The 24,967-nt window shown below is 42.8% G+C and overlaps 1 protein-coding gene across 8 annotated transcripts in view; it reads left to right on the forward strand.

Annotated features, from left to right (window-relative positions):
- Nucleotides 1–24,967, forward strand: part of PPIP5K1 (diphosphoinositol pentakisphosphate kinase 1) — a 48,362-nt gene that overhangs the window by 8,464 nt on the left and 14,931 nt on the right. For 2 of the 8 annotated variants that reach the window (XM_008582540.1, XM_008582539.1), the window contains exons 11-30: nucleotides 1,494–1,595; nucleotides 1,843–1,929; nucleotides 2,042–2,117; nucleotides 2,263–2,372; nucleotides 2,459–2,541; nucleotides 2,708–2,839; nucleotides 3,045–3,166; nucleotides 3,464–3,646; nucleotides 5,972–6,113; nucleotides 6,296–6,519; nucleotides 6,844–6,971; nucleotides 7,183–7,297; nucleotides 7,466–7,573; nucleotides 8,123–8,239; nucleotides 8,391–8,555; nucleotides 11,187–11,277; nucleotides 15,134–15,259; nucleotides 15,969–16,031; nucleotides 19,709–19,891; nucleotides 21,378–21,515. In XM_008582540.1, coding sequence (XP_008580762.1) covers nucleotides 1,494–1,595; nucleotides 1,843–1,929; nucleotides 2,042–2,117; nucleotides 2,263–2,372; nucleotides 2,459–2,541; nucleotides 2,708–2,839; nucleotides 3,045–3,166; nucleotides 3,464–3,646; nucleotides 5,972–6,113; nucleotides 6,296–6,519; nucleotides 6,844–6,971; nucleotides 7,183–7,297; nucleotides 7,466–7,573; nucleotides 8,123–8,239; nucleotides 8,391–8,555; nucleotides 11,187–11,277; nucleotides 15,134–15,259; nucleotides 15,969–16,031; nucleotides 19,709–19,891; nucleotides 21,378–21,515 — 2,495 coding nt within the window. The remainder of the gene's footprint in view (nucleotides 1–1,493; nucleotides 1,596–1,842; nucleotides 1,930–2,041; nucleotides 2,118–2,262; nucleotides 2,373–2,458; nucleotides 2,542–2,707; nucleotides 2,840–3,044; nucleotides 3,167–3,463; nucleotides 3,647–5,971; nucleotides 6,114–6,295; nucleotides 6,520–6,843; nucleotides 6,972–7,182; nucleotides 7,298–7,465; nucleotides 7,574–8,122; nucleotides 8,240–8,390; nucleotides 8,556–11,186; nucleotides 11,278–15,133; nucleotides 15,260–15,968; nucleotides 16,032–19,708; nucleotides 19,892–21,377; nucleotides 21,516–24,967) is intronic. The other 6 variants (XM_008582541.1, XM_008582543.1, XM_008582542.1 and 3 more) reach the window with 6 other exon arrangements.

Consider the following 24,967-nt stretch of genomic DNA (forward strand, 5'->3'; position numbering starts at 1 on the left):
GGGAGCGCCACCACGCTTCCCAAGCGGCGCACTATCCAGTGCGCCACCGGGCCGGCCCTACCTCAGCCCTTTTGACTTCCCAATGCTGCACTCCCCAGAGATAATTACTGTTAATAGTTTTAGACATAACTGTTTGTTTTTTTCTGCCATGTACAAGCTATATTTATTTTACTAAACATGATCATACTATAATGTTTAACTCCAGTTTTGCAACCTGAGTTAAAAAAAATCATATAACATTTAAACCATTCAAAATACAGTCATGTATTGCTTAATAACAGGGAGATGTTCTGAGAAATGCATTATTAGGGGGTTTTGTTGTTGTGCAGAAATGTGTTATGAAAAGGAACAACAATGAATTTTCCTGTTATCTACACTGGCTGCTAGTTGCATGAGCGTGGGCTCTCTTAGTATGTTACTAAGTTTCCTTGTGCCTCACTTTCCTCATCTGTTAAATGGGGATTAGAATAATACCACCCCTACAAGGTATGAAAATTAAATTATAGGTAGGGATCATGCCTGGCACTCAGCAAGCACCCAGAGAGTGTTAGCTGTTATTAACTATTATTTTGCTATGGGAATTGGTGGGAATCATTTAAAAATGCAAGAATTCTAAAATAGGCAATAGTCTTCCCACTTGGGGCCAGACCTAATGTGCAAATGGTTGGATTTCTATTTTAAAGGTCTAAGCTACTTTTGGGAGGGTCATCCTGTGGGTAAGTTAGGTAGGCACTCCACCTCAACATAATTTGCAGTAGGTTTGTTTACACCTGTATCACCACAAATGTAATGTGTTGTGCTATGCCATTATGATGGATATGACAGCCAATGTCACTAGGAGATAGAAATTTTTCAGCTCCATTATAATTTTATGGGACCACCATCGTATTACACAGTCCATCGTTGACCAAAATATTGTTAGGCAGCACATGACTGTATACAAGAAATTATGAATATGGTGAGCATTCATGTATTTAGCACCTAGCTTAAGAAATAAAATACTAAAGGAGGCTGCCCATGGCTCACATGGGAGAGTGTGGTGCTGACAACACCAAGTCAAAGGTTAAGATCCCCTTACCAGTCATCTTTAAAAAAAAGAAAGAAAGAAAGAAAATACTAAGAATATAGTCGAACTCCCTATATACTTGATTACATCCTCTCCCCCCACCCAGAGGGAACCACGATCCTTAATTTGGTGTTTGTCATAAAAAAAAAGAAAGAAAGAAAGAAAATACTAAGAATATAGTCGAACTCCCTATATACTTCTTGATTACATCCTCTCCCCCCACCCAGAGGGAACCACGATCCTTAATTTGGTGTTTGTCATTCCCATACATTTATTTATATTTTTACGACATGTATGGGGGTATTTGTTTGCATATTTTTGGACTTTATGTATTCTTCTGCAGCTTGCTTGTTTTTGTGAGCTTCATGCATATGTGTAGTTCTGGTTCATTTATTTTCACACAGCATCTTCATCTTTCTCCTTACAGGAACACCATAATGCGAGAGCTTGCCCCACAGTTTCAGATCCCCTGGTCCATCCCCACAGAGGCTGAGGACATTCCCATTGTTCCTACCACATCTGGCACTATGTAAGCAAAGTAAAAAATCTGGAGTAACATATTAAGACACTTGGGATTCCTTAAGCCAGACCAATGATTACTTCCTGACCCTACACTATCTGACTAGTGGAGCCTGCACCTCTTCTAGGCATTGTCTTTAAGTCTACCTATATTCCTAACCTCAGATCCCTTTTCCTCTGTTCTTTGACATGTCTAATAGGATGTGATGAGGGGAGGCAGGGTGAGGGAGAAGTTCTGATAACATTCCTGATCTTAGGATGGAACTTCGTTGTGTCATTGCGATTATCCGTCATGGGGATCGTACCCCCAAGCAGAAGATGAAGATGGAGGTGACACACCCAAGGTAGGAAGAGTGTCCTAATTTAGACAAGTAGGTTTTTGTGAGGGAGATTGGGTGGTGGGCAGCTCCCAGAGGCTTTTACTATCTCACCCACCGAAGCTTATCCTTACTTCAGGTTTTTTACTCTGTTTGAAAAACATGGTGGCTACAAGACAGGGAAATTAAAACTAAAGCGACCTGAGCAGCTCCAGGTAAGGAAGTGAATCTGCCAGGAGGGATGGTGCTATGGGAAAGATGGAGGGTATGGAATCTGGGGCCTTGATGAGAGACTAGGCTGAAAGAGTTAACTGTCCAGGATTTGGCCTCCTAACATGGATAATTTATTACTTCCTCTAGGAGGTTCTGGACATCACGAGGCTGCTGTTGGCTGAACTAGAGAAAGCACCAGGTGGTGAGATCGAGGAGAAGACTGGGAAACTAGAGCAGCTGAAGTCTGTGTTGGAGATGTGAGAAAGGGGATAGCAAAAGGGAGTCAATAACAGTGAGAATTGGGGAGCTGGGGCAGAAAGTAAACTGTGACTTTATCCTGCAGGTATGGTCACTTCTCAGGTATCAACCGGAAGGTTCAATTGACTTACTATCCTCATGGAGTAAAGGCTTCTAATGAGGGGCAAGGTAAGTTATAATCTCCCTTCCCATTACCACTCAGATCTCTTATTCTTGAAAATGTAGATGGCCTTTACCCCAAATTACCTTTCTGGTTTCCTCAGAAGAGGAAATATTTGATGCTCCCACTATATTCCTTAGATCTAGACCTATTTACCACCCCTTATTCTCTCAGATCCGCAGGGGAAGGCTCTGGCTCCATCTCTATTGTTGGTACTGAAGTGGGGTGGAGAATTGACTCCTACTGGCCGTGTTCAGGCTGAGGAGCTTGGGCGAGCTTTTCGTTGCATGTACCCTGGAGGACAGGGTGAGTGTTTTGGGGGTTAATACCTAGCGGGGCTGGGGTAAGATGATTAGAGAATAAGTTGCGGGAAATGAAGAGACAGAGGCAATGGGGCAAGGGGCAGTTGGGGGAAATGAAGGGACAGAGGCAGTTAGAGGGGAAATTATTATTCTTTCTTCCACATGGGTATTTATAGCAGTCCATTCCTCGTCCTCCCCTTTGTCCCCAGGTGACTATGCTGGTTTCCCTGGTTGTGGGCTGCTTCGTCTCCATAGCACTTTCCGCCATGATCTTAAGATCTATGCCTCTGATGAGGGCCGTGTCCAGATGACTGCTGCTGCTTTTGCCAAGGTGCATACTACAGTTCTTCCACAGACCCAGCTTCTATTAGGTAGAGAAGCAGAGAGTTTGGAGAGCTAGTTCAGAAATTTCAGGGTGTTCAAATGCCAATTCAGAGAAGTTTCTGCATGTGTCTGACCCCATTTTGTACTACTGAGAATGAGCTGAGCATAATTAGTGGGAGTAAGGCACCTTGACCTATGCATACCCCAGCTCTTCAAGACAGCTCCCATTTGATCTCTAGAACCATCTAGGTGTAGGGGGACTGGCCTGGAGGGAAAACTAATAGACCTTGTGCTTTTCCTGCAGGGCCTTCTGGCTCTAGAAGGGGAGCTGACACCCATTTTGGTACAAATGGTGAAGAGTGCCAACATGAATGGGCTCCTGGACAGTGATGGTGATTCCTTGAGCAGTTGCCAACACCGCGTAAAGGCTCGACTGCACCATATTTTGCAGCAGGATGCACCCTTTGGCCCTGAGGACTATGATCAGGTCAGGCTCTTCCTAACTCGGTGCCCCAAATATCTTAGGTCCTAAATTCCTAGAATTCTCAATAACAGTGATCAATAATAATAGTACTTATTACATGCCAGGAACTATTTTAGGTGTTTTACATAAATTATCTCATTTAATCCTTACAGCAGCCCTTTAAGAGAAGTACATGTCCACAATCTCTTACTTACAATTTCAGAAATTAAGAAGATTTTTATAAGTTTGGCATCAAGACTCATTTGGCAGTCAAACCTGACATGAACTGTCATAAGGTTATTTATGGTCCCTATTCATCCCACTTAGTATAAATAGTCATACATTTTGCTGCAGAAATATTAATGTGTTTGCTTATGCTGTAGGCCCTGCTGGAGGTATTATATAACATATGGCATATGCACTGTATTAACTTCTAAAGTCCAAAAAATTCTCAATTCCAAAACACAGCTGACCCAAAGGATTTTGAATGAAAGAATGTTTCAGTTATCTATTGCTGTGTAAAAAACTATCCCAAAACTTAGTAACTTAAAACAGCAACCATTTTATTATCTCTCACAGTTGTGATCTCAACTGATCCTGCTTGGGATCACTCCTGAAATTGCAGTCAGATGTTGCTTTTGGCTGGAAACACCTGGAAGTTCACTGGGATTCTGGGATGGCTGGCTCTCTTCCTCTTTATGCTCCCCCTGTAATCTCAGGGCCTTTCCTCTCCATGCATTTTCTTCACATGGTTTCTGTAGAATGATAGCTGCACTTATTAAATGGTAACTTAAGGCTCCCCAAAAGCAGAAGCTTCCAAGCTTTTTTAAAGCATAGGCCCAGAATTAGCACAACATAACTGTTATTTTTCATTGGTTAAGTATTTACAGGGTCAGCCCAGATTTTAGGGAAGGGGAAAGAGACAAAGAATTAATGATCATCTTTAATCTGCCACAAAGACTGTGGACCTGTTCTACTTTTCTCCCATTTTACAGATGAGGAAACCTAGGCTTCACAAGAATTTAAGTAACTTTTCCAAGGTCACCCAGTTAGTATGAACCCAAGGAATCTTAACTCCAGAGTCCAGGCTATTAACCACTACAGTATACCACCTCACAGTATTGATTACAGTGGATGCCATTACCCAGCGTGGTCATCCTTTTTCCCATGTATCCTAGCCACAATTGAGCAGGCAATGGTTTTTTCACTAACCTACTCCTCATTTCTGATAGGTTCTTTTTTTTTTTTTTGGCAGCTGGCCGGTATGGGGAACGGAACCCTTGACCTTGATGTTACAAGGCTGTGCTCTAACTGACTGAGCTAACCAGCCAGCCCTTTCTGATAGGTTCTTTTAAAAAATTATTTATTTTTTAAAAATTGTGGTTTCCCTTTAACCATTTTCTTTTTTTTGGCAGCTATCTGGTACTGGGATCAAACCCTGGACCATGGTGTTATCAGCACCATGCTCTAAACCAACTGAGCTAACTGGCCAGCCCCTAACCATTTTTAAGTGTACAGTACATTCACAGTGTTGTGGAACCATTACTGATAGGTTCTTAAATGAACTAAGTAGCTGAGCATATTGCTTAGAGAACAGCATTTTCTGTATTCTATTCTGAGAAGGACTCGATAAGGGTCAGGAACGTGCTCCCTTATTTTCCAATCCTTTGCTCAATGTCAAATCAAAAAAAGCTAAAGCAAATTTCCCTTTCTCCTTGCTTCTTTTCCTAGCAAGAGTGTAGAACTTGTAATGACATAGGTAGAACTGTGCATTTCACTCACAGTCTTCTTTCTCCCTCCCCATTCTTTACGGACTCTGACTGTCCTGAAAGTTTGAGATGGAACCCAGTTCTGAGGCAGCATTTCTACTCTAGGTTCAGGATAGCATCTGGTTTAGAGGAACAACATAATGTTATCTCCTCAGATGGAACCCAGCATTTCTACTCTAGGTTCAGGATAGCATCTGGTTTAGAGGAACAACATAATGTTATCTCTACTATCTACTCAAAAACATTCTGCAGAGATTTTGAGGGATTTTAGTTTAATCTTTATTCCCCCAAATTTTCCATGTGTATTTTAGAGGCCTCAAGAGAAGAACTTAGGTCCATTTTATTTTCTCTAGACACCAAGACTTTTAAGAGTGACCCCTCTTAGATAACTATGTGCTAGAGCAGCCCCCCTCATCTGAAGGCCCTAGAACTACTAGTATGCCCAGCAGCCTACAAACACTTACTGGAGTGAATCAACAAACATATCTGTGTTGCAGACAGTCTCTTTGTACTAAACTCACAGGAATCTGGGCAGTTGGCATTGAGCCTGTCTTGCTTTTCTTCTCTCTATTCCTCACAGCTGGCTCCCACTGGAAGCACTTCCCTGCTTAACTCCATGACTGTCATCCAGAATCCTGTGAAGGTCTGTGGTCAGGTATTTGCCCTGATTGAAAACCTCACCCATCAGATTCGGGAACGGATTCAGGACCCCAAGTCTGTAGGTGGGTATGAATACTAGTATCTTACCTTCAAGTTCTCAGGTATGGTTTCTCAGGCATTCCAGTGTCCTCTCCTAAATGTCTGAGATAAGGCATCCTCATCCCTCTGGTTCTACTTCAGAGTTGTTAGGATCTTTTTTAGAGGTAAATCTTTGGATCTATCTGACTTCCCACCTTCCTTCCAGACCTGCAACTCTACCACAGTGAGACATTAGAGCTAATGCTACAGCGTTGGAGCAAGCTGGAGCGTGACTTTCGACAGAAGAGTGGGCGCTATGATATCAGTAAGATCCCTGACATCTATGACTGTGTCAAGTATGATGTGCAGCACAATGGGAGTCTGGGACTTCAAGGCACAGCAGAGTTGCTACGTCTCTCTAAGGCATTGGCCGATGTGGTTATTCCCCAGGTGTGTCTCATATAAGGGATCTAACCTGGAGATAAGGGCACTGGGGAAGGAAAGAGAGATAAGATGGAAAGGAGAGGTTATTTGGAACCAGGGGAAGGAAATTTAGAGAAGGAATTAGTTGAGTTGACACAATTCTTGGATCCACACTGGCTTTGGGTAAGTACAGGAGGCTCATTGAGGAGATACCTGGAGAGGGGGAATGTGGTGGATATGAAAAAAGCCCTAGACCTGAGATAAAGACAGGCATGATCTTGGGCCTGGGAGTATGAGGCAAGAGGAAAACAAAATTCACTGAGGTACTTATTCCTGGCCTATGGCACCTAGGAGTACGGGATCAGTCGGGAGGAGAAACTGGAAATTGCTGTGGGCTTCTGTCTTCCATTGTTGCGGAAGATACTACTTGACCTGCAGAGAACCCACGAGGATGAGTCTGTCAACAAGCTGCATCCCCTGTGAGGGAGGGCTGGGAGGGGTGCTGGATGGAGGGAGGGACATGTCAGGGAGCCCTGGGGGGATCAAGGCTGGGACAGCTTGGGGAACTGAAAGTAGAAGGGATCCTGGGATGGAAAGGACAGGAGAAGTGTTTGAGATGGGAGGAAGGAGTTTGCAGAAGGGTGGGAAGTGGATTATCTGACTGTATGAGTGATTTAGCTATTATCTCAGGTACTCCCGAGGAGTGCTTTCCCCAGGCCGCCATGTTCGAACACGTCTCTATTTCACCAGTGAGAGCCACGTCCACTCCCTACTCAGCGTCTTCCGTTATGGGGGACTTCTTGATGTAAGAATCCTTCCTCTTTAGCCTGTGAATGTCTTTTCCCAGCATGCTTTTACTTTCCTCCTCATGCTTCTCTTTTACCACAAGCTTCCTCTGTTCTCCTTGGCTCCCTGCTCATTCCCTGACTCCCTTGTCCTTGGGCATTGGCTTACCTCTTCTTGTGTTCGGTAGGAGACCCAGGATGCACAATGGCAAAGAGCTTTGGCTTATCTTAGTGCCATTTCGGAGCTCAACTACATGACCCAGATTGTCATCATGCTTTATGAGGACAACACACGGGTGAGGAGCTAACAGGGTGTGATGAGGAGAGGGCCCCTTTTTTCTACTTCCATTAAAAAAAAATTCCTTATCCTTAGAATTTGTAGAATCCAGCTAGGTGTGGCATGTAGTCACATCATGACACAGGGCATCCAGGAGTTTCCTACTGGAACAGAAAATATGTTCTGGGATGGTGTTGAGCCAGAGAAGTAACCTAGAACACAGCTCTGGCATTAGGGAGGATATGGAATTTGGGACAATGTTATGAGTTTTTCCCCCTCATACGTGGTTATACATATACCTTCTGCCTCTGGCTCCACAAAGTATTTTTAAATGTTATGGCATGTAGTCACATCATGACACAGGGCATCCAGGAGTTTCCTACTGGAACAGAAAATATGTTCTGGGATGGTGTTGAGCCAGAGAAATAACCTAGAACACAGCTCTGGCATTAGGGAGGATATGGAATTTGGGACAATGTTATGAGTTTTTCTCCCTCATACGTGGTTATACATATACCTTCTGCCTCTGGCTCCACAAAGTATTTTTAAATGTGGTGATGCCTCATAGGATCCCTTATCAGAGGAACGGTTTCACGTGGAGCTACACTTCAGCCCTGGAGTGAAAGGTGTCGAGGAAGAAGGCAGTGCCCCGACTGGCTGTGGATTCCGTCCAGCCTCTTCAGAGGTGGGTCAGAGTGCTGGGATTTGGGACTGAAGGACTTAGTAACCAAGTGGTGAGAAACTGGGCAACAGTACAGGGAGGCAAAGGGGTTGGAATCTGGGATTAGGAGGCTGGAAGCCATTAATACCTCTCCTATCTATCTATTATTGAACAGAATGAGGAGATGAAAACAGACCAAGGCAGCATGGAGAACCTGTGCCCAGGAAAGGCATCAGATGAGCCAGACCGGGCTTTACAGACTTCACCCCAGCCTTCTGAGGGCCCTGGCCTCCCAAGGAGATCACCCCTCATTCGTAACCGAAAAGCTGGCTCCATGGAGGTAATGGGAGGGGCTTGGGAAAAAGACAAAGGGGTGGAAATGCTCATAAGACAATATCCATGTATCCTCTAAATCCTCATGGTGGGGAATTCTTGGCACCTGAAGTGGAGTCCTCCTGCTCCTGATTGATATGTTTTACTTAATCTCTCTTTCACAGCTGGTCTTTCAGTAGAGTTTCTTTAATCTGGTTGCTACTTCTGAGATTAAAGAGTTGCCAGTGAAGGGCGCCTGAAAGACAATGGTTTTAAGAGATGAGATTGAAGAGGAGGCCTCTGGGTGAATTTGAAAAGGCAGTTCTTTAAAATGAAATATAGTAGAAACAGCATGAACTCTGGGCCAAAATACCAGTCCTGATACTTAGAAGGTGTGTGACCTTGGAGATAACTCCTTTAAGCCTCAATTTTTTTCATCTGTAAGATACAAGTAATATCCACCTTATAAACACTCAATAAACTGTAACTTTAATGACACACAATTGATATTAAAAGCCAGGCCCTCCCTATTTCTCTGTTTCTTTAGGTAAAAATTATAGCTCAGACAGGAGACAGGTACTTTAATTGAATCCTTTTAGAGTTATCTATACCGTTTTTCCATAAAGGGGATCAGTCTGGAGGTCTTTCTGTTTTTCTCTCATTCTGATGAAGAGATTCATCTGCCTGGGCCTGTGTTCTGCTATTCTTGTGTTTGTCTGTAGTTTTGGTCCTAGTTCTCTAGTCTAGAGGAAGGAACTGTTATCAGTCTCACATTGTGTCCAGCTAACTGTCCTGGGGTTTTTGTTTTGGTCTTCTTCCTAGAAAGACTGTTTCTCTGTTTGGTCCAGTGACACTCTTTTTGCTGCTATGATTTATCCCTGTCTCAGGGACTCTGACTGTCTGATTTGGGTCCTGCCCTCTGACCCAAAGAAACTGTTCACCTTTCTCTGTATCAGGTCTCTATCTTAGCGGAATTGGCTTTTTCCATTTTAGGGATGTTTCAGAAGAATATATAACTAGCTTAAATAGGTACAGCCAGAGGTTTACAGTTCAGATTTTGGAGAAAGCTGAGAGAACAAACTGCAGTGTTCTTTCTGGATTCATTCTTTAGAAGCGCATCCTGATTATTTCAAGGTATAATTGACATTGTGAATATGCAGAGTTTCTTTAGGTGGGGTATGCATTATTTTCTCTTTGAGGTGTAGGTGTAACTTGGTATCTATAGTACTCTAGTACCCTACAAACTCATGTAAAATAGATTGAATGGACAGAATGACACATAATCTGCCATCAATAAACTGCTCCTCCACATTTAAATGTCTTCCCCATTCACATGGTCTGCTAGTCTTCCTGGCACTCTTGTGGTTGACCCCTTTTTTTCTTCTGGTTTAAGGAGACATAGGCAAGAAAAGAACTCTCTGTGTATCATCTTGCAGACTTGATGAGATTGGTTTATTTCTTTCAGGCCTTCAAGAAGCTTCCTGTTGTAATCACAATCCTTCCTTTTAGTTATTAGTGCTGCTTAGGCCCTGGCTTATCTAGGATAATAGTTGCCCAGGATATGCTCCTCAACTTTGCAAGAAAATCTTCTCTCTGCTTTTTGGTCATTTAGCCTTATAACATTAATATTTTCTCCCCTTGCTCTATACAGGCACTGGATAGTCTTAACTTTATCAGCTATATCCTTCCTCCCCACCCCCCATCCCTTGTTCTCCTCTTGTCATCTCGTATTTTTGGACTGTTTTATTAGGTTACAAAACCTGTGACCTTCATAGCAGCTGTGCCCTAGCTGGTCATCCTCTCTACCCCTATAACTATCTCTGCCCTATGGGCACTGGGCTTTTGGGAACCTGGGGATTAAAGGAGCCGTGACCGGCTTTCTACCCGGTCTGATTGCAGGTCATGAACATGCAGTGCACGGGGAACCTGGACCTGATCCCCTTGCGGGGACGGCGCCGCCGGAGGTCAGGAGACCTCCCCCGGCCTTCCCCAGCCATCAGTCTACAGCCCCGGGCTATGTCCACCACTCACCTGGCATCCTGCACACAGGTGTCCCTCCCTCCCTAGCTTTCCTTTCCTGCCTTCTGTCTTTGACTTTTGAGATCTAGGGACTCAAAACACTATCTAGGTGGGATGTGTTTATGTTGGTGGTTATGTGATTGGGCCCCTTGTGAGCATTTTTAAAATCTGTTTCATATGTTCAGGAGTAAGATAGTTGGAGGGGGAGGGCTTCTTGTTTCAAAAAATCTAGCATGGTTGCAGCTGTCTCATAAAAAGAAGCAAGAGTGGCCAGACTTTATTTCTTATTTGTGGCTGATCTGTGATTGGCTGAGTTCTAGGGAGAGATAGACAAGAATAAGGAACCCCACTCTGCTGAGAACTTGGAATGGTTGAATGATTTCTCAGATTTCAGATGGGAGGGCTGTGGAGACAGGCATCTTCAAAACAGAAGTACCTTCTAGTATAGAAAGATTCCCTGGACAGTTCCCTTCACAAAGTACACTCTCTGTTCCCTTTTCATTCCTCTTCTCCATAAATCCTTTGGTTCTTGCAAACTTTCTGACACTGCTTGGCTTTGTAGGGGCAGGAATTCAGGACCTGGATTTTATACTTCTGGGTTGAGGTGGCAAAATAATAATATAGAGTCCTTTTTCTGCAGGTGCTTTCTGAGACTTCATCCTCAAGGCCTGGTGGTTACCGGCTCTTTTCATCTTCACGGCCACCAACGGAGATGAAGCAGAGTGGTCTAGGTATGGTTTTTCAGTGTCTCTCACCTGCTGTTGGAAGGGGGTGTCTGTCTGTTCTTCAGAGTTTTATTGTGGGAAACCTTTGTCATGGGAGTTGGGACCATCCAGTCAGTGGAATTGTCAGGTGGGGGTAGGGAGGATGAAGTGGGAGAAGCCACAGTTAGGTGTGAACTTGGATCTCAGATGATTGTTTCCATCACAGGAAGGTGTTTTGTCTTTTGGTTTTCTATACCAACCCCCATTTCCCTGGCTGAAGGGAATTTTTCTGGCTTTCCCTCTCATTCCTTATCTGTCCCTCCAGTCTAGCCCAGACCTTAAGGGGCCATGGAGACTCTGAACCTTCAGAGTTATCAGAGACAGAGCTATAAATAGAGGTACTCGTGACCCTCATAAGTGTCATATTCCTCATTTGGAGAACTTGTTCCATGTCTTCTTCTGAAACCTGCGTTTTTCACATTACTGCTCTGGCCCTTCCTACCTCCATGTCCTCTTGTCCATCCTCTCCTAATCCTTTAACATTTTCCCCTTCCTTCTGGAAAATTGTGGGACAAATCTGAGATTGGTGTAGTGGCAAAGGCTTCTCACAGGACTTTGAGGGAATGTCTCTTGATTTTTTGATCCCTGGAGAGGGGTGAAGAACAATATTCAAGCTTTTCTAAGAACAAAGACCACAGGAAGGACCAAGCCCCTGAGTGTATTGTATTCTTTGGGAGGGGGAGGTGGTCCTTGGGAGGGACTATTTCTGAACACAGTACCTGTGAACCAGCAACTAGAACTGGAAGTGAGAGATGATAGTGGGGTCTGGACTTGGTTCTCTGGCTCTTTCTATCTTGTCTTATTATTCTCTCTATTTAGCTCCTTTCATTTTTCTGTTACTTTTGTCCTTGGCACCCAATTTCTTGGCTCCCAAATGGTCAGCATTTGGACCAGCAAGAGTAGGAAAGGTTTTGGTAACTTTTCAGATTAATTTTATGAGAGTAGTTTGCCTTCTAGATCCTGAACTTAGGTAGATGATTTAGGGCATGAGAAATAAGTGATAAATGTGTTGATCTGTGATATGGACTTCTCTTCCCAGAAGTCACAATAACAAATAGGTTTCAGATAGGCTGGAAAAGAGGATAGGTGTGTCTGGCCCAGTTAAATGGGAGTGCTTTCAAGAACAAGGCAGATGTATAGACATGGGACTGGTTGACAGATGGTGGTGGTAAGGTAGAGAATACCCTCTGAGATGATCCGAGAACTGGGCAGAGCAGGGTTGGCATGACTGCACTAGAAGATAATTCAGTGGAGGAAGTAAATTTAGGACAAAGCTGGAGGTGGTCTGGGATAGAGCCAGCTTGGATAGGTGTGTCTGGCCCAGTTAAATGGGAGTGCTTTCAAGAACAAGGCAGATGTATAGACATGGGACTGGTTGACAGATGGTGGTGGTCAGGTAGAGAATACCCTCTGAGATGATCCGAGAACTGGGCAGAGCAGGGTTGGCATGACTGCACTAGAAAATAATTCAGTGGAGGAAGTAAATTTAGGACAAAGCTGGAGGTGGTCTGGGATAGAGCCAGCTAGTTTCAGATTCTCTGAAAAAAAGCAGACATGTTAGCAACCCTTATTACTCTCTGGAACCCCATTCCAGAGCCTGTTTGGGCATGAAAGGTAGGGGAAATTGCTGTACAGAGGAGAGGTCTTGAATTCCAGGGTGGAGATTATCAGCTATCTGAGATTCTTGGTTTCTCTGGTAACCCTGAAATCCTGGGACCTTTGATACCACAGTCCCTTTTTTGTGGACTCTAAGGAAAGTGGCCTCCCCTCCACTCTATCCATCTCCCCTTTAAATGTGAAATCTCAAACCAAACCCTATGAAAATCCCAAGAATGTGAGTGTCGGTCTTGTCTCTTCCTAACCACTCTGTCTTCGTGGGCTATAGAAGAAGAGACCATGGAGTCCCAACTTTACTCTAGATCAGATATTGGGGACAGTGACTGGCCTGACTTCAGAGATTTGCCAAGTTTTATTTATTCCTCTGATTGGCAATAAGGTTCTCTTTGCTTTCTTTAAACATATGTGTGTGGGCATCTGGTTTTGAACATAGGGCTTATAAGACAATAAACTTTTTTTTTTTTTAAAGATGACCAGTAAGGGGATCTTAACCCTTGACTTGGTGTTGTCAGCACCATGCTCTCCCAAGTGAGCTAACCAGCCATCCCTATATAGGGATCTGAACCCGTGGCCCTTGTGTTATCAGCACCACACTCTCCCGAGTGAGCCATGCACCGGCCCTAGAAAATAAACTTTTGAGAGCAGAAAAAACATGTTTTCTTGTTGTTTCCTGCTTTTGTTCTCATCAGGGTGCTCAGCACATGATAGCATGGTCTGCAGAGAATCAGATGACTGTTCACATGACTTTCAATTTGTGTCCATCTTGACTTCAGAAGCTATGCTGTTTCCTCTTATGAAAAAATAATTATTTTTTTCTAATGGAATACACTTGTTCTTCAGAGTCAGGAGACCTGGATATTAGTTCAACTTAGCTCCTAACAAGCTGCATGACCTTGAGCAAAGGAGATCCCTTTTGGGTCTAAGTTTTTTCATCTTTAAAATGAGCAGGTTGGGCCGGCCTGGTGGCGCACTGGAGAGTGCGCTGCTTGGGAGCGCGGCGGTGCTCCTGATGAGGGTTCGGATCCCATGTGGAGACCGGTTCCCGCTCACTGGCTGAGCGTGGTGCGGGCGCAACACCGAGGGTTGTGATCCCGTTGCCGGTCCCTGGTACGGGCGCAACACCGAGGGTTGCGATCCCGTTACTGGTCAGTAAAAAAGACAAAAAAAAAACAAAAAAAAAACCCAGACCAGAAAGAAAAAAGTTTATAGAGTTAATTATATAATAACTTCTCTATGTTCATATAGATAGATGTTTTGTGTGTATATATATATATTTACATATATACACATATTTATGCATATATGTACACATATATACACTATATATAGCTAGGAGACATTTTTAGTAAATATGACATGATTATGTAAGTATATTATTCAAATTGATAAGAAAATGGCTAATCCAAAAGTAGTAGCATATATGAATAGCAAATGTTTTCTAGGAGAAGAGATATAATTGGCAAAAATCATGAAAGAATATTCAGGCTCCTAGAAATCAAATGTCAGCTAAAATTGCTATGATGTAATCTTCCTATTCAATTATTGAGTAGAATATATGTATAAATATGTATTTTACCGGTCAGTAAAAAAGACAAAAAAAAAAATGAGCAGGTTGAACTGGATGATCTCTGGGTTGCTTCCACCTTTAAAACTTCAACAAGTCTCATACTTCTATTCTTGGGAAAAATAAAAAGTTCTGAAGGGCAGAGATATTGGTTGAAGAACTTAGGAAGAGTTGGAAAGGTGCCAGATGAGTGCTCAAAATCAAGTCTCTAGTTTCAGTCAAAGCTCTTTCTTTTCAAACCTACAAGGGACTAGATTTCTGGGTTTCTCAAACCCTATATCCAGATAAGGGACACGAATTAAATCTTGGGGGATCTAGAAGGATCTACCTATTCTTTTAGCATTTCTGAGAGCTACCCGGAGAGCACAGTCTATTCCTTTCAGTAGCTTTGAATCTCCTAATATGACTAACCCTGCACTTGTAGTGGCCTCTTGTCTCTGCCATGTAGATCTGCAGGAGAATCCCCACTTTGCTTTCCCAGTGTGGTGGACAGTAGTGAAAGCTGTTTGTGGTTATGTTGAGCCATATGTGGTGGCTCTGACTGGCTGTGTGTGTGTCTTAATGTTGTCATGTGAAGTTGTGTGTACTTTTGTGTGGTAGTTGCAGCTTTGCGTGGCTACTAATACACTCCCGGCCTTGCAGGCTCACAGTGCACAGGGCTGTTCAGCACCACAGTGCTGGGTGGCTCCTCCAGCGCCCCGAATCTTCAGGACTACGCCCGCAGCCATGGCAAAAAGCTACCACCTACCAGTCTGAAGCACCGAGATGGTATGTGGGTGGGTTTTGGGGGGCAACTCTTTTCTTCGCTCATCTCCCAGCAAGGTCACAACTCAAAAACTAAAACTATTTATGCTTAAGATAGCACTGACATGGGCCTTATGAAAAGTTTTCTTCATCAATAATAGATGGGAGAAGGAACAAAGACCCCTTCCACCCCTCCATTTGCATTCCCTCTCTCCATTCAAATACTACTTATTTATGCTTATCCCTTCATAACCTCCCACATACAGCACTGCTGCATCAGTTTGTACTCTTTCCTGGATTCTGGCATATAGGAGTAAGGACCAAGGAGGATGATCAATCATCAGGAAAAATGCAGTGGAGCCTTGACTAAAATCCAGGAAATTAGGTTAAGGGATGGGGAAGTTGCTCAGCTAAGGCAGAAAAGATGACATGAAAAGAGATTGGGGGAGGGAAGAAAATTTCTACAAAGCTTTTATTTCCAAACAATTAGAAAGAGGAGGTGGTGTTGAAATTAGGGTTGATTGTGGGGCCATATTGTGGTAGAAATGACACATAGATTCCTAACGGTTTATACCAAGGGAATAGATTGAAATGTGGTAGTCAGGAATCTAAGGGGTGGAGATGGGTGAAGGTCAAATAACTAACTGTAAAGAAGAGTATATTGTGGGCGAATTCCAGAGCAGAGGGTGGGGACAGGGGTGGGTATAATCCCCATGATGTCTTTTCTCTCCAGAGCTCTTGTTTGTCCCGGCCGTAAAACGATTTTCTGTGTCATTTGCAAAGCATCCGACTAACGGTACGTTCGCTTCTGACACAATGTCATTCCTCCTCACCATGTCACCTCCAGACACTTAAACTTTGACTACTGACATTGACTTTGCCTTTCCTAACACTGTGTTGACACCCTGCTGTCTCTGAATGAGCCCCTCACTAAGTGTCCCTCTTGGGACATTTCCTTTGTGATAACCTTAGCCTTGGTTGCAGCCTGGCTGCCCTATCTCCATGGCATCTTAGATTCTTACTTCCATAATCACTATCATCACCATTATGTCTCTTTTGTCAGCATCACCACCAAAACATTGATTAAACCTCTCCCTTTCCTATCACATGACTACTGGGCTGTTTACAGACATGATAATATTTCTCCTTCTCAGGAAGATAATAGTATTTCCTAGATTGGTCTCATTTCTTCTCTTTTTTTCCCCCACTCCTCAACTTGTATAATTTCAATCTTCCTGTTTTTTCTCCAGCTTTTTTGTTGGGGTAGATGACTAGTTTGTTCCTCTTTTGGAGCAATGCAGCAGTTCCCAGCTCCCAAACCTGCTTGTAAGGGCGTTGGTCTTGAGTATATACTTTCCCATCTCCATATTCCTATCTCCTGCCATTGTGTATACTTTATGTGGCTCTTGTGCTCCTGACATCTGCTTTACGTTACTACTAACCTAGTGCCTGGGCCTAGAAAACAGGAGCCCAGATTGCTTCGGGATAAAAGAGAAAAAGAAAGGAGTAAGAAGTAGTAGGTAAAAACCTCAAAACTCAAAACCTTGAGTTTTTAAATGTAGTTTGCCACAGCCTACCTATGGCAAAGCTGTCTCTGAGAAGCTTGAAGTGTTGAGATGTCTGCTGGGGATTCTGGGGAGCTTAGGAATTCAAGAATATTGAAGAACTGGGTCTGCCCCCAGTAAGGTAGGAGAGTTTGGAGATGTGCGTAAACCAAAAATTGAAGGGTTATGGTCTTTTTGTAGCGTATGGCAGGAGAACCCAGGGCATACTCAATGACATTCTATTTTTTGTCTCCTTAGTTTTCTCTCTGAGTTGTATTTTGTCTTCAAGGTAAATTCAGTTTTGTTACATATGGTTTTCTTCTGTTCAAGAGCTGAGACTCTCTGAGGGAGGTAAAGTTAGCCTGGCTTCCTGACTGGAAAACCTCCATGTGCTGATCTTCTGCCGCCTAACCAGTGGTAGCTGCTAGGTTTCAGCCCAGTCAGGTCATCCATCTCCAGTAGACATTGCTGAAATCTCTCCCTAGGTTGACTACCCTATACTTGCTTCGTTCATCCCCACCCCCAGGCTCCCGTTTGTGCCTGTGGCAGCAGTCCTCATCCAGAATTGCATGGCTGTGCCTACTCATTTAGCTCCAAGCTCTTCTGGCCTTCCTGTGCCATAGTCATCTCTAGAGTAGAACCTGATTCACCAACCCCATAGCCTGAGACTTGAATTTAGTGTCCATAAATAGTACTAGGAACTTGGGCTCCTGAAATCAGAGCTAGATCACATATCTCCTAGTTTCTTAGGTACCATTAGAAAAGACCCAAGTTCATCAAACAAATCCTTAAAACTGTATATTTCCAGTTCCCTGAAGCCTTGGTTAGCAGCCTCATTAGTTGAAGAAAAGAATTAATTTTGCCAGGAAGAGGAGAGGGAGAAAGACCTAGATAATTCAGTTATAGTTCAGGAGAACTAATTCAAGGTCTCCAGCAACCTTCACACTTCCTCAGGGATCTTCTGGACTCCTTTGTTTCTTTGTACTTAAGCTTGGAGGCTAATGTGCTTGAGAAGCCAAAATCTGGGATCTACCTGTTGTCAACAGGAGAAATTTGGAGTTTTTGTGTCTCTTGCTGAAGAAGATTATCTACATTTAATTTCGCCTCAGGACAATGTGAGGGCTCTGCCCCATGGCCAAAATTTTACTTGACTGACCCAGCAATTACAGAGTAGATGCTCTGTCTGCAATTGCTTATAGCAGATTAGTCACAGCAGTGTGAAAACCTACTGTCCCATCATCACCATCTCCTTGCTGTGATGTCTGTCTTTGAAACAGCAGCTTGAAAAACTGGACATGGTTTTGGAAAGGAGGCAAGGCAATGCTGTCTACATACTTTGATGGGAGAGCAGCCTTCAGTCCATCCCTGCCTCTGTTCCTGATAATTTCTGTCATATCCTGTGGTTATATTCGGCACACAAGTATGGTCTGTTACTAAACTGCACGCTGAACTCACCAAAATAAATTAATAAAATTGATGGGAGAGCAGCCTTCAGTCCATCCCTGCCTCTGTTCCTGATAATTTCTGTCATATCCTGTGGTTATATTCAGCACACAAGTATGGTCTGTTACTAAACTGCACGCTGAACTCACCAAAATAAATTAATAAAATGGGAAAGAGACTGTCGCTCACGCTCATCCAGAATGTCAGAGTGTGCCCATTGAATTTGTCCAGCCCATTATCTTCTAGGGAACCACACAACTGTTGTGACCATTGGTACAGTTAGTACTCATTAGACTACCCTGGGTAGAGCTGAAATCTCTCCTGACATCCAAACTAAGGTCTCTAAAAACCAGTCTCATGGTATCACCCTGTGGAACCAGTTCTGATCTAGTAGTTTTGAGCAGTCATCCTCAGTTACCTTGATCCTCCTACCTTTTCTATACCAACATCCTATACTCAATTTCTTACCTATCTTCACAACAGGTCTTAAGACCACACACCTTTCCCCCAAGATCTTTCTCCATGATGCTTCTTACACCCATCTCCACATGCCTTTCACTGCCTTCAGCTTTTGCAGCTGAATCGCATGCACCCACGAAGTTTGCCAAGCAGCTAAAACAATGAGAATCAAAGCTTTTCTGCACACCAGCTGAACAAAGTGCAGTTAGACTCTCCAGCAGTTGGAAGAAAATATAAAATTATCTAACTTTTGGTTTCTGTAGTGTCTCCCAAGTCCTGAGATTTATGTATACTTTTTTTTTTTTTGAAATCTGTTTATTTGAACAACAGTAAGATATAGGATGATAGTTAATACTGGCATTTTCACATATTGATTCTATTTTTTACATGTACTCTTTTAAAGAAATCCCACACGTGGTTTCCCGCCAGTCTTCTTGTCAGTTGCCTAGCATCAGCCCTGTCTGTGGCTATGTTAGAGTCTGGTCAGGAGGGCCTGGTCTGAGCCTTTAGGAGCTGTTTTAGCTTTGGACTATCTTGATACCCAGTACCATTCTTGACCCTCTTCTCTGAGTGAATATGAATCTTTCTATCTCTATCCCAACCTCATACATCTATTTTTCTGAGAAGCAGGCCCTAACTAGGGTTTGTCCAAGAATGATCAGGGACACTGGAGCTCTAGTCAAGGATCCCAGTCACAAAACTACCAGCTCACACCTGTCCAGAATGATGTGACTGCTGTGTACAGCACTGACTGAATTATGCTCAAGGAGGAAGGGGAGGGCCTCGCTGTATGATGAGGTCTCACTAGTCACTTCTTTTAGACTCACTGTGTGATGCCAACACTCTTCTTCCGTGCAAGAGATGCCCAGTGACTCTGACCATCTCCGCTTCTCTCTTAGCTGATCTTGGATCTGAGTGGCCCCCACCTCCCAGTAATGCTTGTGCCAGTCAGTGCCCCCCTCATGTCTCTCCCTCTTCTCTTTCTTTATCTTTGTACTTCCTGCCGTGGTCCCCCCACCCCCTCCAGAGCTGCTAGATGACCAGCACCCTGTGGTCCGGTTGCTGCGCAGTTTTTCCTCTGACTACCCAGGGGGCTGGCCAGTCTCCTTGGATGCCACCCTGGCGCATCACCTGCACCAGTGCTCCTACCACCTGCGCCTCTTCCGGAACTGGCTACGCTCAGGCCAGGATGACCCCGAGTGCCTCTACGGTACCCCCTGCCACCAAGCTGGCTGCTGCCACTTCCCTGGCTGGGACTGACTGCTTTGCTTATTGCACTTCTGGCAAGAGAGCCTACCTGTTCTTTTCTCCTATTTGCTCTAAGGATATGTGACTTGCGTTTAGTTGCTTGGATGGTATTGGGGCCAGACTGCCTGGTAGCTATAGCATTGGCTGCTCATCCCCTTCCTATTCTCCTTTCTTACTGCCCCCTAATATTGTCCATTCCCCTCTTCTATTCAGTACAGGAATAGTCTCTTGCCCTAGAATCTGTTCTTATCTCTCTAACCCTCTATGACCACCGTCTTCAAATCCAAACATTTTTCTAGCCACTCTGAGGAGCTAGGGACTGTACCTCTCCTGCCCTCCTGCGACTATATCACAGGGGGAAATTGAGGTGAGAGACCTCAAATGAATCCTTAAGGCAAACAAGGGCCAGAGGTTAGAAGATGGTCAGGTAGAATCCTTTTGAGTTACATGTTTTAGCCACTGGAGAATAGGAACCTAAGTCTTGCATAGATATTGCTATCCTATCTACCCTTAGTCTTTTTAAGGAGATATAAAGGAGGCCCAGGCAAGTTTGGGGACTTAAAGAGTGGTTGGGATGCATGCTTCTTGATCATCCAATGGGGACATTTTTCCATGAATAGTCCCTGGGATTAGATTTATATATTTAGGTTTCCCCTTGACCTTACCCAGACTGATAGACCTATTTTGGAATTGTTGGGTTTAGAACAGAGAATCAGTATTTATTCTTTTTTCTAGGGGATTTGTCTCATTTTTCTGATGGAATAGCGAGATCTTAGCAAGTCTGGGGTCTTTCAGTAGATCAAAAGGAAGAAGCTTTGATGTGATGGAAATGACCAAGAAAGAACTTTCATGCCCCAGCCTGTTAATGCATGTAGTTTTCCTGGGCTGAGCTTCATGTGCATTGCATGCCCTCCAGTTTGCATCCACGTATTCTAGCCTTTCTACCCACACCTTAAATTTGCATGAACCCCTCCTCAGATTCCATGCTCTCCTCCTTAATCTGGTTCTCTTATTCATGATATCTGAAATCTGCTGTTTCTTCCCAGTTCCCTTTCCCCTCAACATCATGTTAGATCTACAATTTCACCCCTTACCTTTGGATCCTTATTTTAAACCCCCAGAAAGTGCAAGAGCAATGTTGATGTTTACCCTACTGGGATTCTGTTGATTTTTCCATGGGACATTGCAGGTTCTCCATAGGTAGGATGAGAGGTGATTTGATTCACCTGGAGGCCTTAGTATGTAGACTTTTCAGGAAGTCTGGAAGTGATTAAAAGAGACTCCCCTGGGAGCTCTAAAGAGTTCCCTCTCCTGAGAATCTTGGAAACCCCACACTCCAAAAGCCACAGATGCTCCTGATGGCTCTCTGGGATTCTCCATTCTTCCTTAGCCAGTTGGAGTATATCTGGCAGGAATAACATTGACTTTGCCCATCTCTTTTCTAACAGGATTTGAAGGGTGCTCCATGGTGCCTACCATCTACCCCCTGGAAACACTGCATAATGCCCTTTCCCTGCATCAAGTGAGTGAATTCTTGAGTAGAGTCTGCCAGCGCCACACTGATGCCCAGGGACAGCCATCTGCAGGTATGGAGAATACTCTTATTTTGTACCCCTACCTCTGCCCCCACTCCCATGCTTCTTAGATGTGAGAAAGTAATAATTAAAAAGATAGGCACTCTGCAAAGACCCAAAAGTAGACTTGAGAAAATGTACAATTGCATAGGCCAACTAAACATCATAGAAATATCATTCCCTCCCAAGATAATTTATAAATTTAATGTGATCCCAATAAAAACACTGTTGTTTTTAAAAAATCAGACAAATCAATTCTGAAGTTCTCGCTGAAAAATAAACAAGCAAGAATACTGAAGAAAACCCTGAAAAGAAGAGCAGTTAGAGGATACTAGCCTTACCACATTTTAAAACATTCTATAGGGCCGGCCCCGTGGCGCACTCGGGAGGGTGCAGCGCTGGTTCGGATCCTATATAGGAATGGCTGGTGTGCTCACTGGCTGAGTGCGGTACGGGCAACACCACACCAAGGGTTGCGATCCCCTTACCGGTCACGAAAAAGACCAAAAAAAAAAATTCTATAAAATTTCTACAATAAAAACAGTGTAGTATTGGTACATGAATAGACAAGAGAGACCAATGAAACAAAATAGAAAGTCAAGAAATAGATGAAATTAGTATTTCAAAATACTGGTGAAAGACAGACATTTTAATAAATAGAGTTGAGCCAACTGAACAGCTATTTGACAAAAATTAAAATTAAATTCATACTTCACACTATATACAAGGATCAACTCAATATAGACCAAAGATCTAAATGTAAAAATCAAAGCATGTGGTAGGTTGCATATAGAGCTTGTTGCTGTACAGAAACACCAAACATAAAGCAAAAACATTCAGAATCAACTTCATCAGAGCACTGGAAAATAGTCAAAGGTTCGCAGCAACCAGGAAAATGCTGAATCAAGAAGGAAGCAACTTGAAAATGGCAGGAAAACTTTACAGCATTTTTGCTTGCCCTTGCCCCACTCCCCTCCCTGGCTTAGTAGGGGTCTTGAAGATGGTAGCCCATGTTCTCAGTGTGGGACCCTGGTCCCTGGTTCCAGAGGGAGCAGAGCAGATCTTATTCTCAAAGAATTGTGTATGTCTGTTCTAACCTGTCAGTGGGCTACCTGAAGGACTGAAGCAAGGTGCCTCTCTTTGTTTTGCCTACCTTGGAACTCACTCAGGGCAGATAAGTGGCTATGCAGAGGGCATTTCTCAAAAATATTTTAAGGCAAATGAATGACCTGCTGCTTCCTTGGGCAAAAAATTATAATAAAGGCAAATAACAGACATACCGAGAGCCTGGGAGGAAAACCTGGGGAGTTTGGGAAATTAGGGTATTCAAAAGCACCCACATAATACTGGGGAATTTAGAAAGCCATGTACATGCCTAGGGAAGGGCACATATATGGAAATGACCTGAGAAGACCCTAAGCTTTGACCTCTGGCTGAACTCTAGATTCAACACAAGCAGGAAGTGAAGGCTAAGGGAGGGTTGTAAATGGTTTGGCTAAGTGTTGAAGGAGTACTTTGACGTAGAACAAATCTGCAAAGTCTGGGAGAGCTTTCTCTTCTTTTCCTTCTCTTTCCTTTCCTTTTTCTGGTTTCTGAAATTTGAGGAAATCTCTGTCAAAATACTAGCTGAATACAAACTAAGGGAACAGAGACCTCAGAGACCACACATGACAAAGAATGCAGACTTTGCAAAAATAGTTTAGAAAAGTCACCAAACAAACAGCTAGAGCCCACAGCAAATAACAAAAACAAACCCTGAGGAGGGAAATAATCTGATTTCTAGAGTTAACATGTTATAATATCAAAAAGTCCAGTTTTTAACAAAAAAATCAAAGACATGCAAAAAAAAAAAAGTATTTCACAGAAGAAATGAACAGAAATAGTCCCTGCGGAAGCATAGACATTAGAATTACTAAGCAAATATTTTAAAACAGCTATCCTAAATATGCTCAAAGAGCTCAAAGAAACCACAGACAAAGAACTAAAGGAAACCAGGGAAAGTATGTCTCACAAATAGGGAATATCAATAAAGAGATAGAAAATATTAAAAATAATGAAACAGAAACTCTGAAGCTGAAAGGTAGATTACTGAAATGAAAAATTTGCTAGAAGGTTTCATAGAAGATTTGAGTAAACAGAAGAAATGGTCAGCAAACTTCAAGATTGATCAGTTGAAAGTATCTAGTCTGAGGAGCAGAAAGAAAAAATGAAGAAAAATGAACAGAGCCAGAGAGATCTGTGGGACACCTTGAGCATACCAGTATATGCATAACAGGAGTTCTCAGAAGAAAAAGAGAGAGAAAGAGGCAGGAAACATACCTGAAAAAGTAATGGCCCAAAACTTCTCAAGTTTGATAAAATACATGAATCTCTACATCCAAATAGCTCAACCAACTCCAAGAAGGATAAATGCAAAGAGATCCACACTGAGGCACATTATAATAAAATTGTCAAAAGACAAAGACAAAGACAGAATCTTGAAAGCAGCAAGGAAGAAGCAACTTGTCACATACAAAAGAACTTTAATAAGATTAGCAGCCAATTTCTCATCAGAAATCATGGAGGCCAGAAGGCAGTAGTATGATATATTTATAGTACTATGAGAAAAAAAAAAAACAAACAACTGCCAACCAAGAATTCTACAGTTGCAAAACTGGCCAAAAATGAAAGAGAAGTTAAGACATTACCAGATAAACAAAAGCTGAAGGAGTTTGTCACTAGTAGAACTGCCCTACAAGAAATGCTAACAGGAACCTTTCAGGCTGAACTAAAAGGACACTAGGTAGTAACTTGAAGCCAAAGAAAAAAATAAGGAACTCTGATAATGGTAACTACATTGGTAAATATAAAAGCCAGCATTATTGTGTTTTTGGTTTATAGTTCTACTTTTTATTTTGTATATGATTTAACCCCAAAATGAATAAAACAATTATTATAAGTCTATGTTAATCTGTACACAATGTGTGGAGATGTAATTTGTGACAATAACAACGTAAGATGGGAACTGAGATTTATAGCAGCAGAGTTTTTATGTGTTAGTGAAGCTAAATTGCCATCAGTTCAAACTAGATTGCTATAAATTTAGGGTGTTAATTATAATCTCTAGGATAACCACTATGAAAATATCTTAAAATATATACATAAAGGGAAATGAGAAGGGAATCAAAATAGTATACTACAAAAAGGTCATTTAAACAGGAAAGATGGCAGTAATAGAGGAAAGGAAGAATAGAGGGTGAAAAAAAGATATATACAGAAAATAAATAGTGAAATGGCAGAAGTAAACCTTTCTAAAAATAAGTAATTACTTTAAATGCAAATGGATTAAACTTTCCAATCAAAAGTCAGAGAGTGGCAGAATGGATTTTTTTTTTAATGATTAACTATATACTGTCTACAAGAGACTCACTGAAGATCTAAAGAAACAAATAGGTTGAAAGTGAAAAGATAGGGCCAGCCCAGTG

Source organism: Galeopterus variegatus, unplaced genomic scaffold (genome assembly GCF_000696425.1).
Source record: "Galeopterus variegatus unplaced genomic scaffold, G_variegatus-3.0.2 Scaffold2665, whole genome shotgun sequence".
NCBI classification, from domain to species: Eukaryota; Metazoa; Chordata; class Mammalia; order Dermoptera; family Cynocephalidae; genus Galeopterus; species Galeopterus variegatus.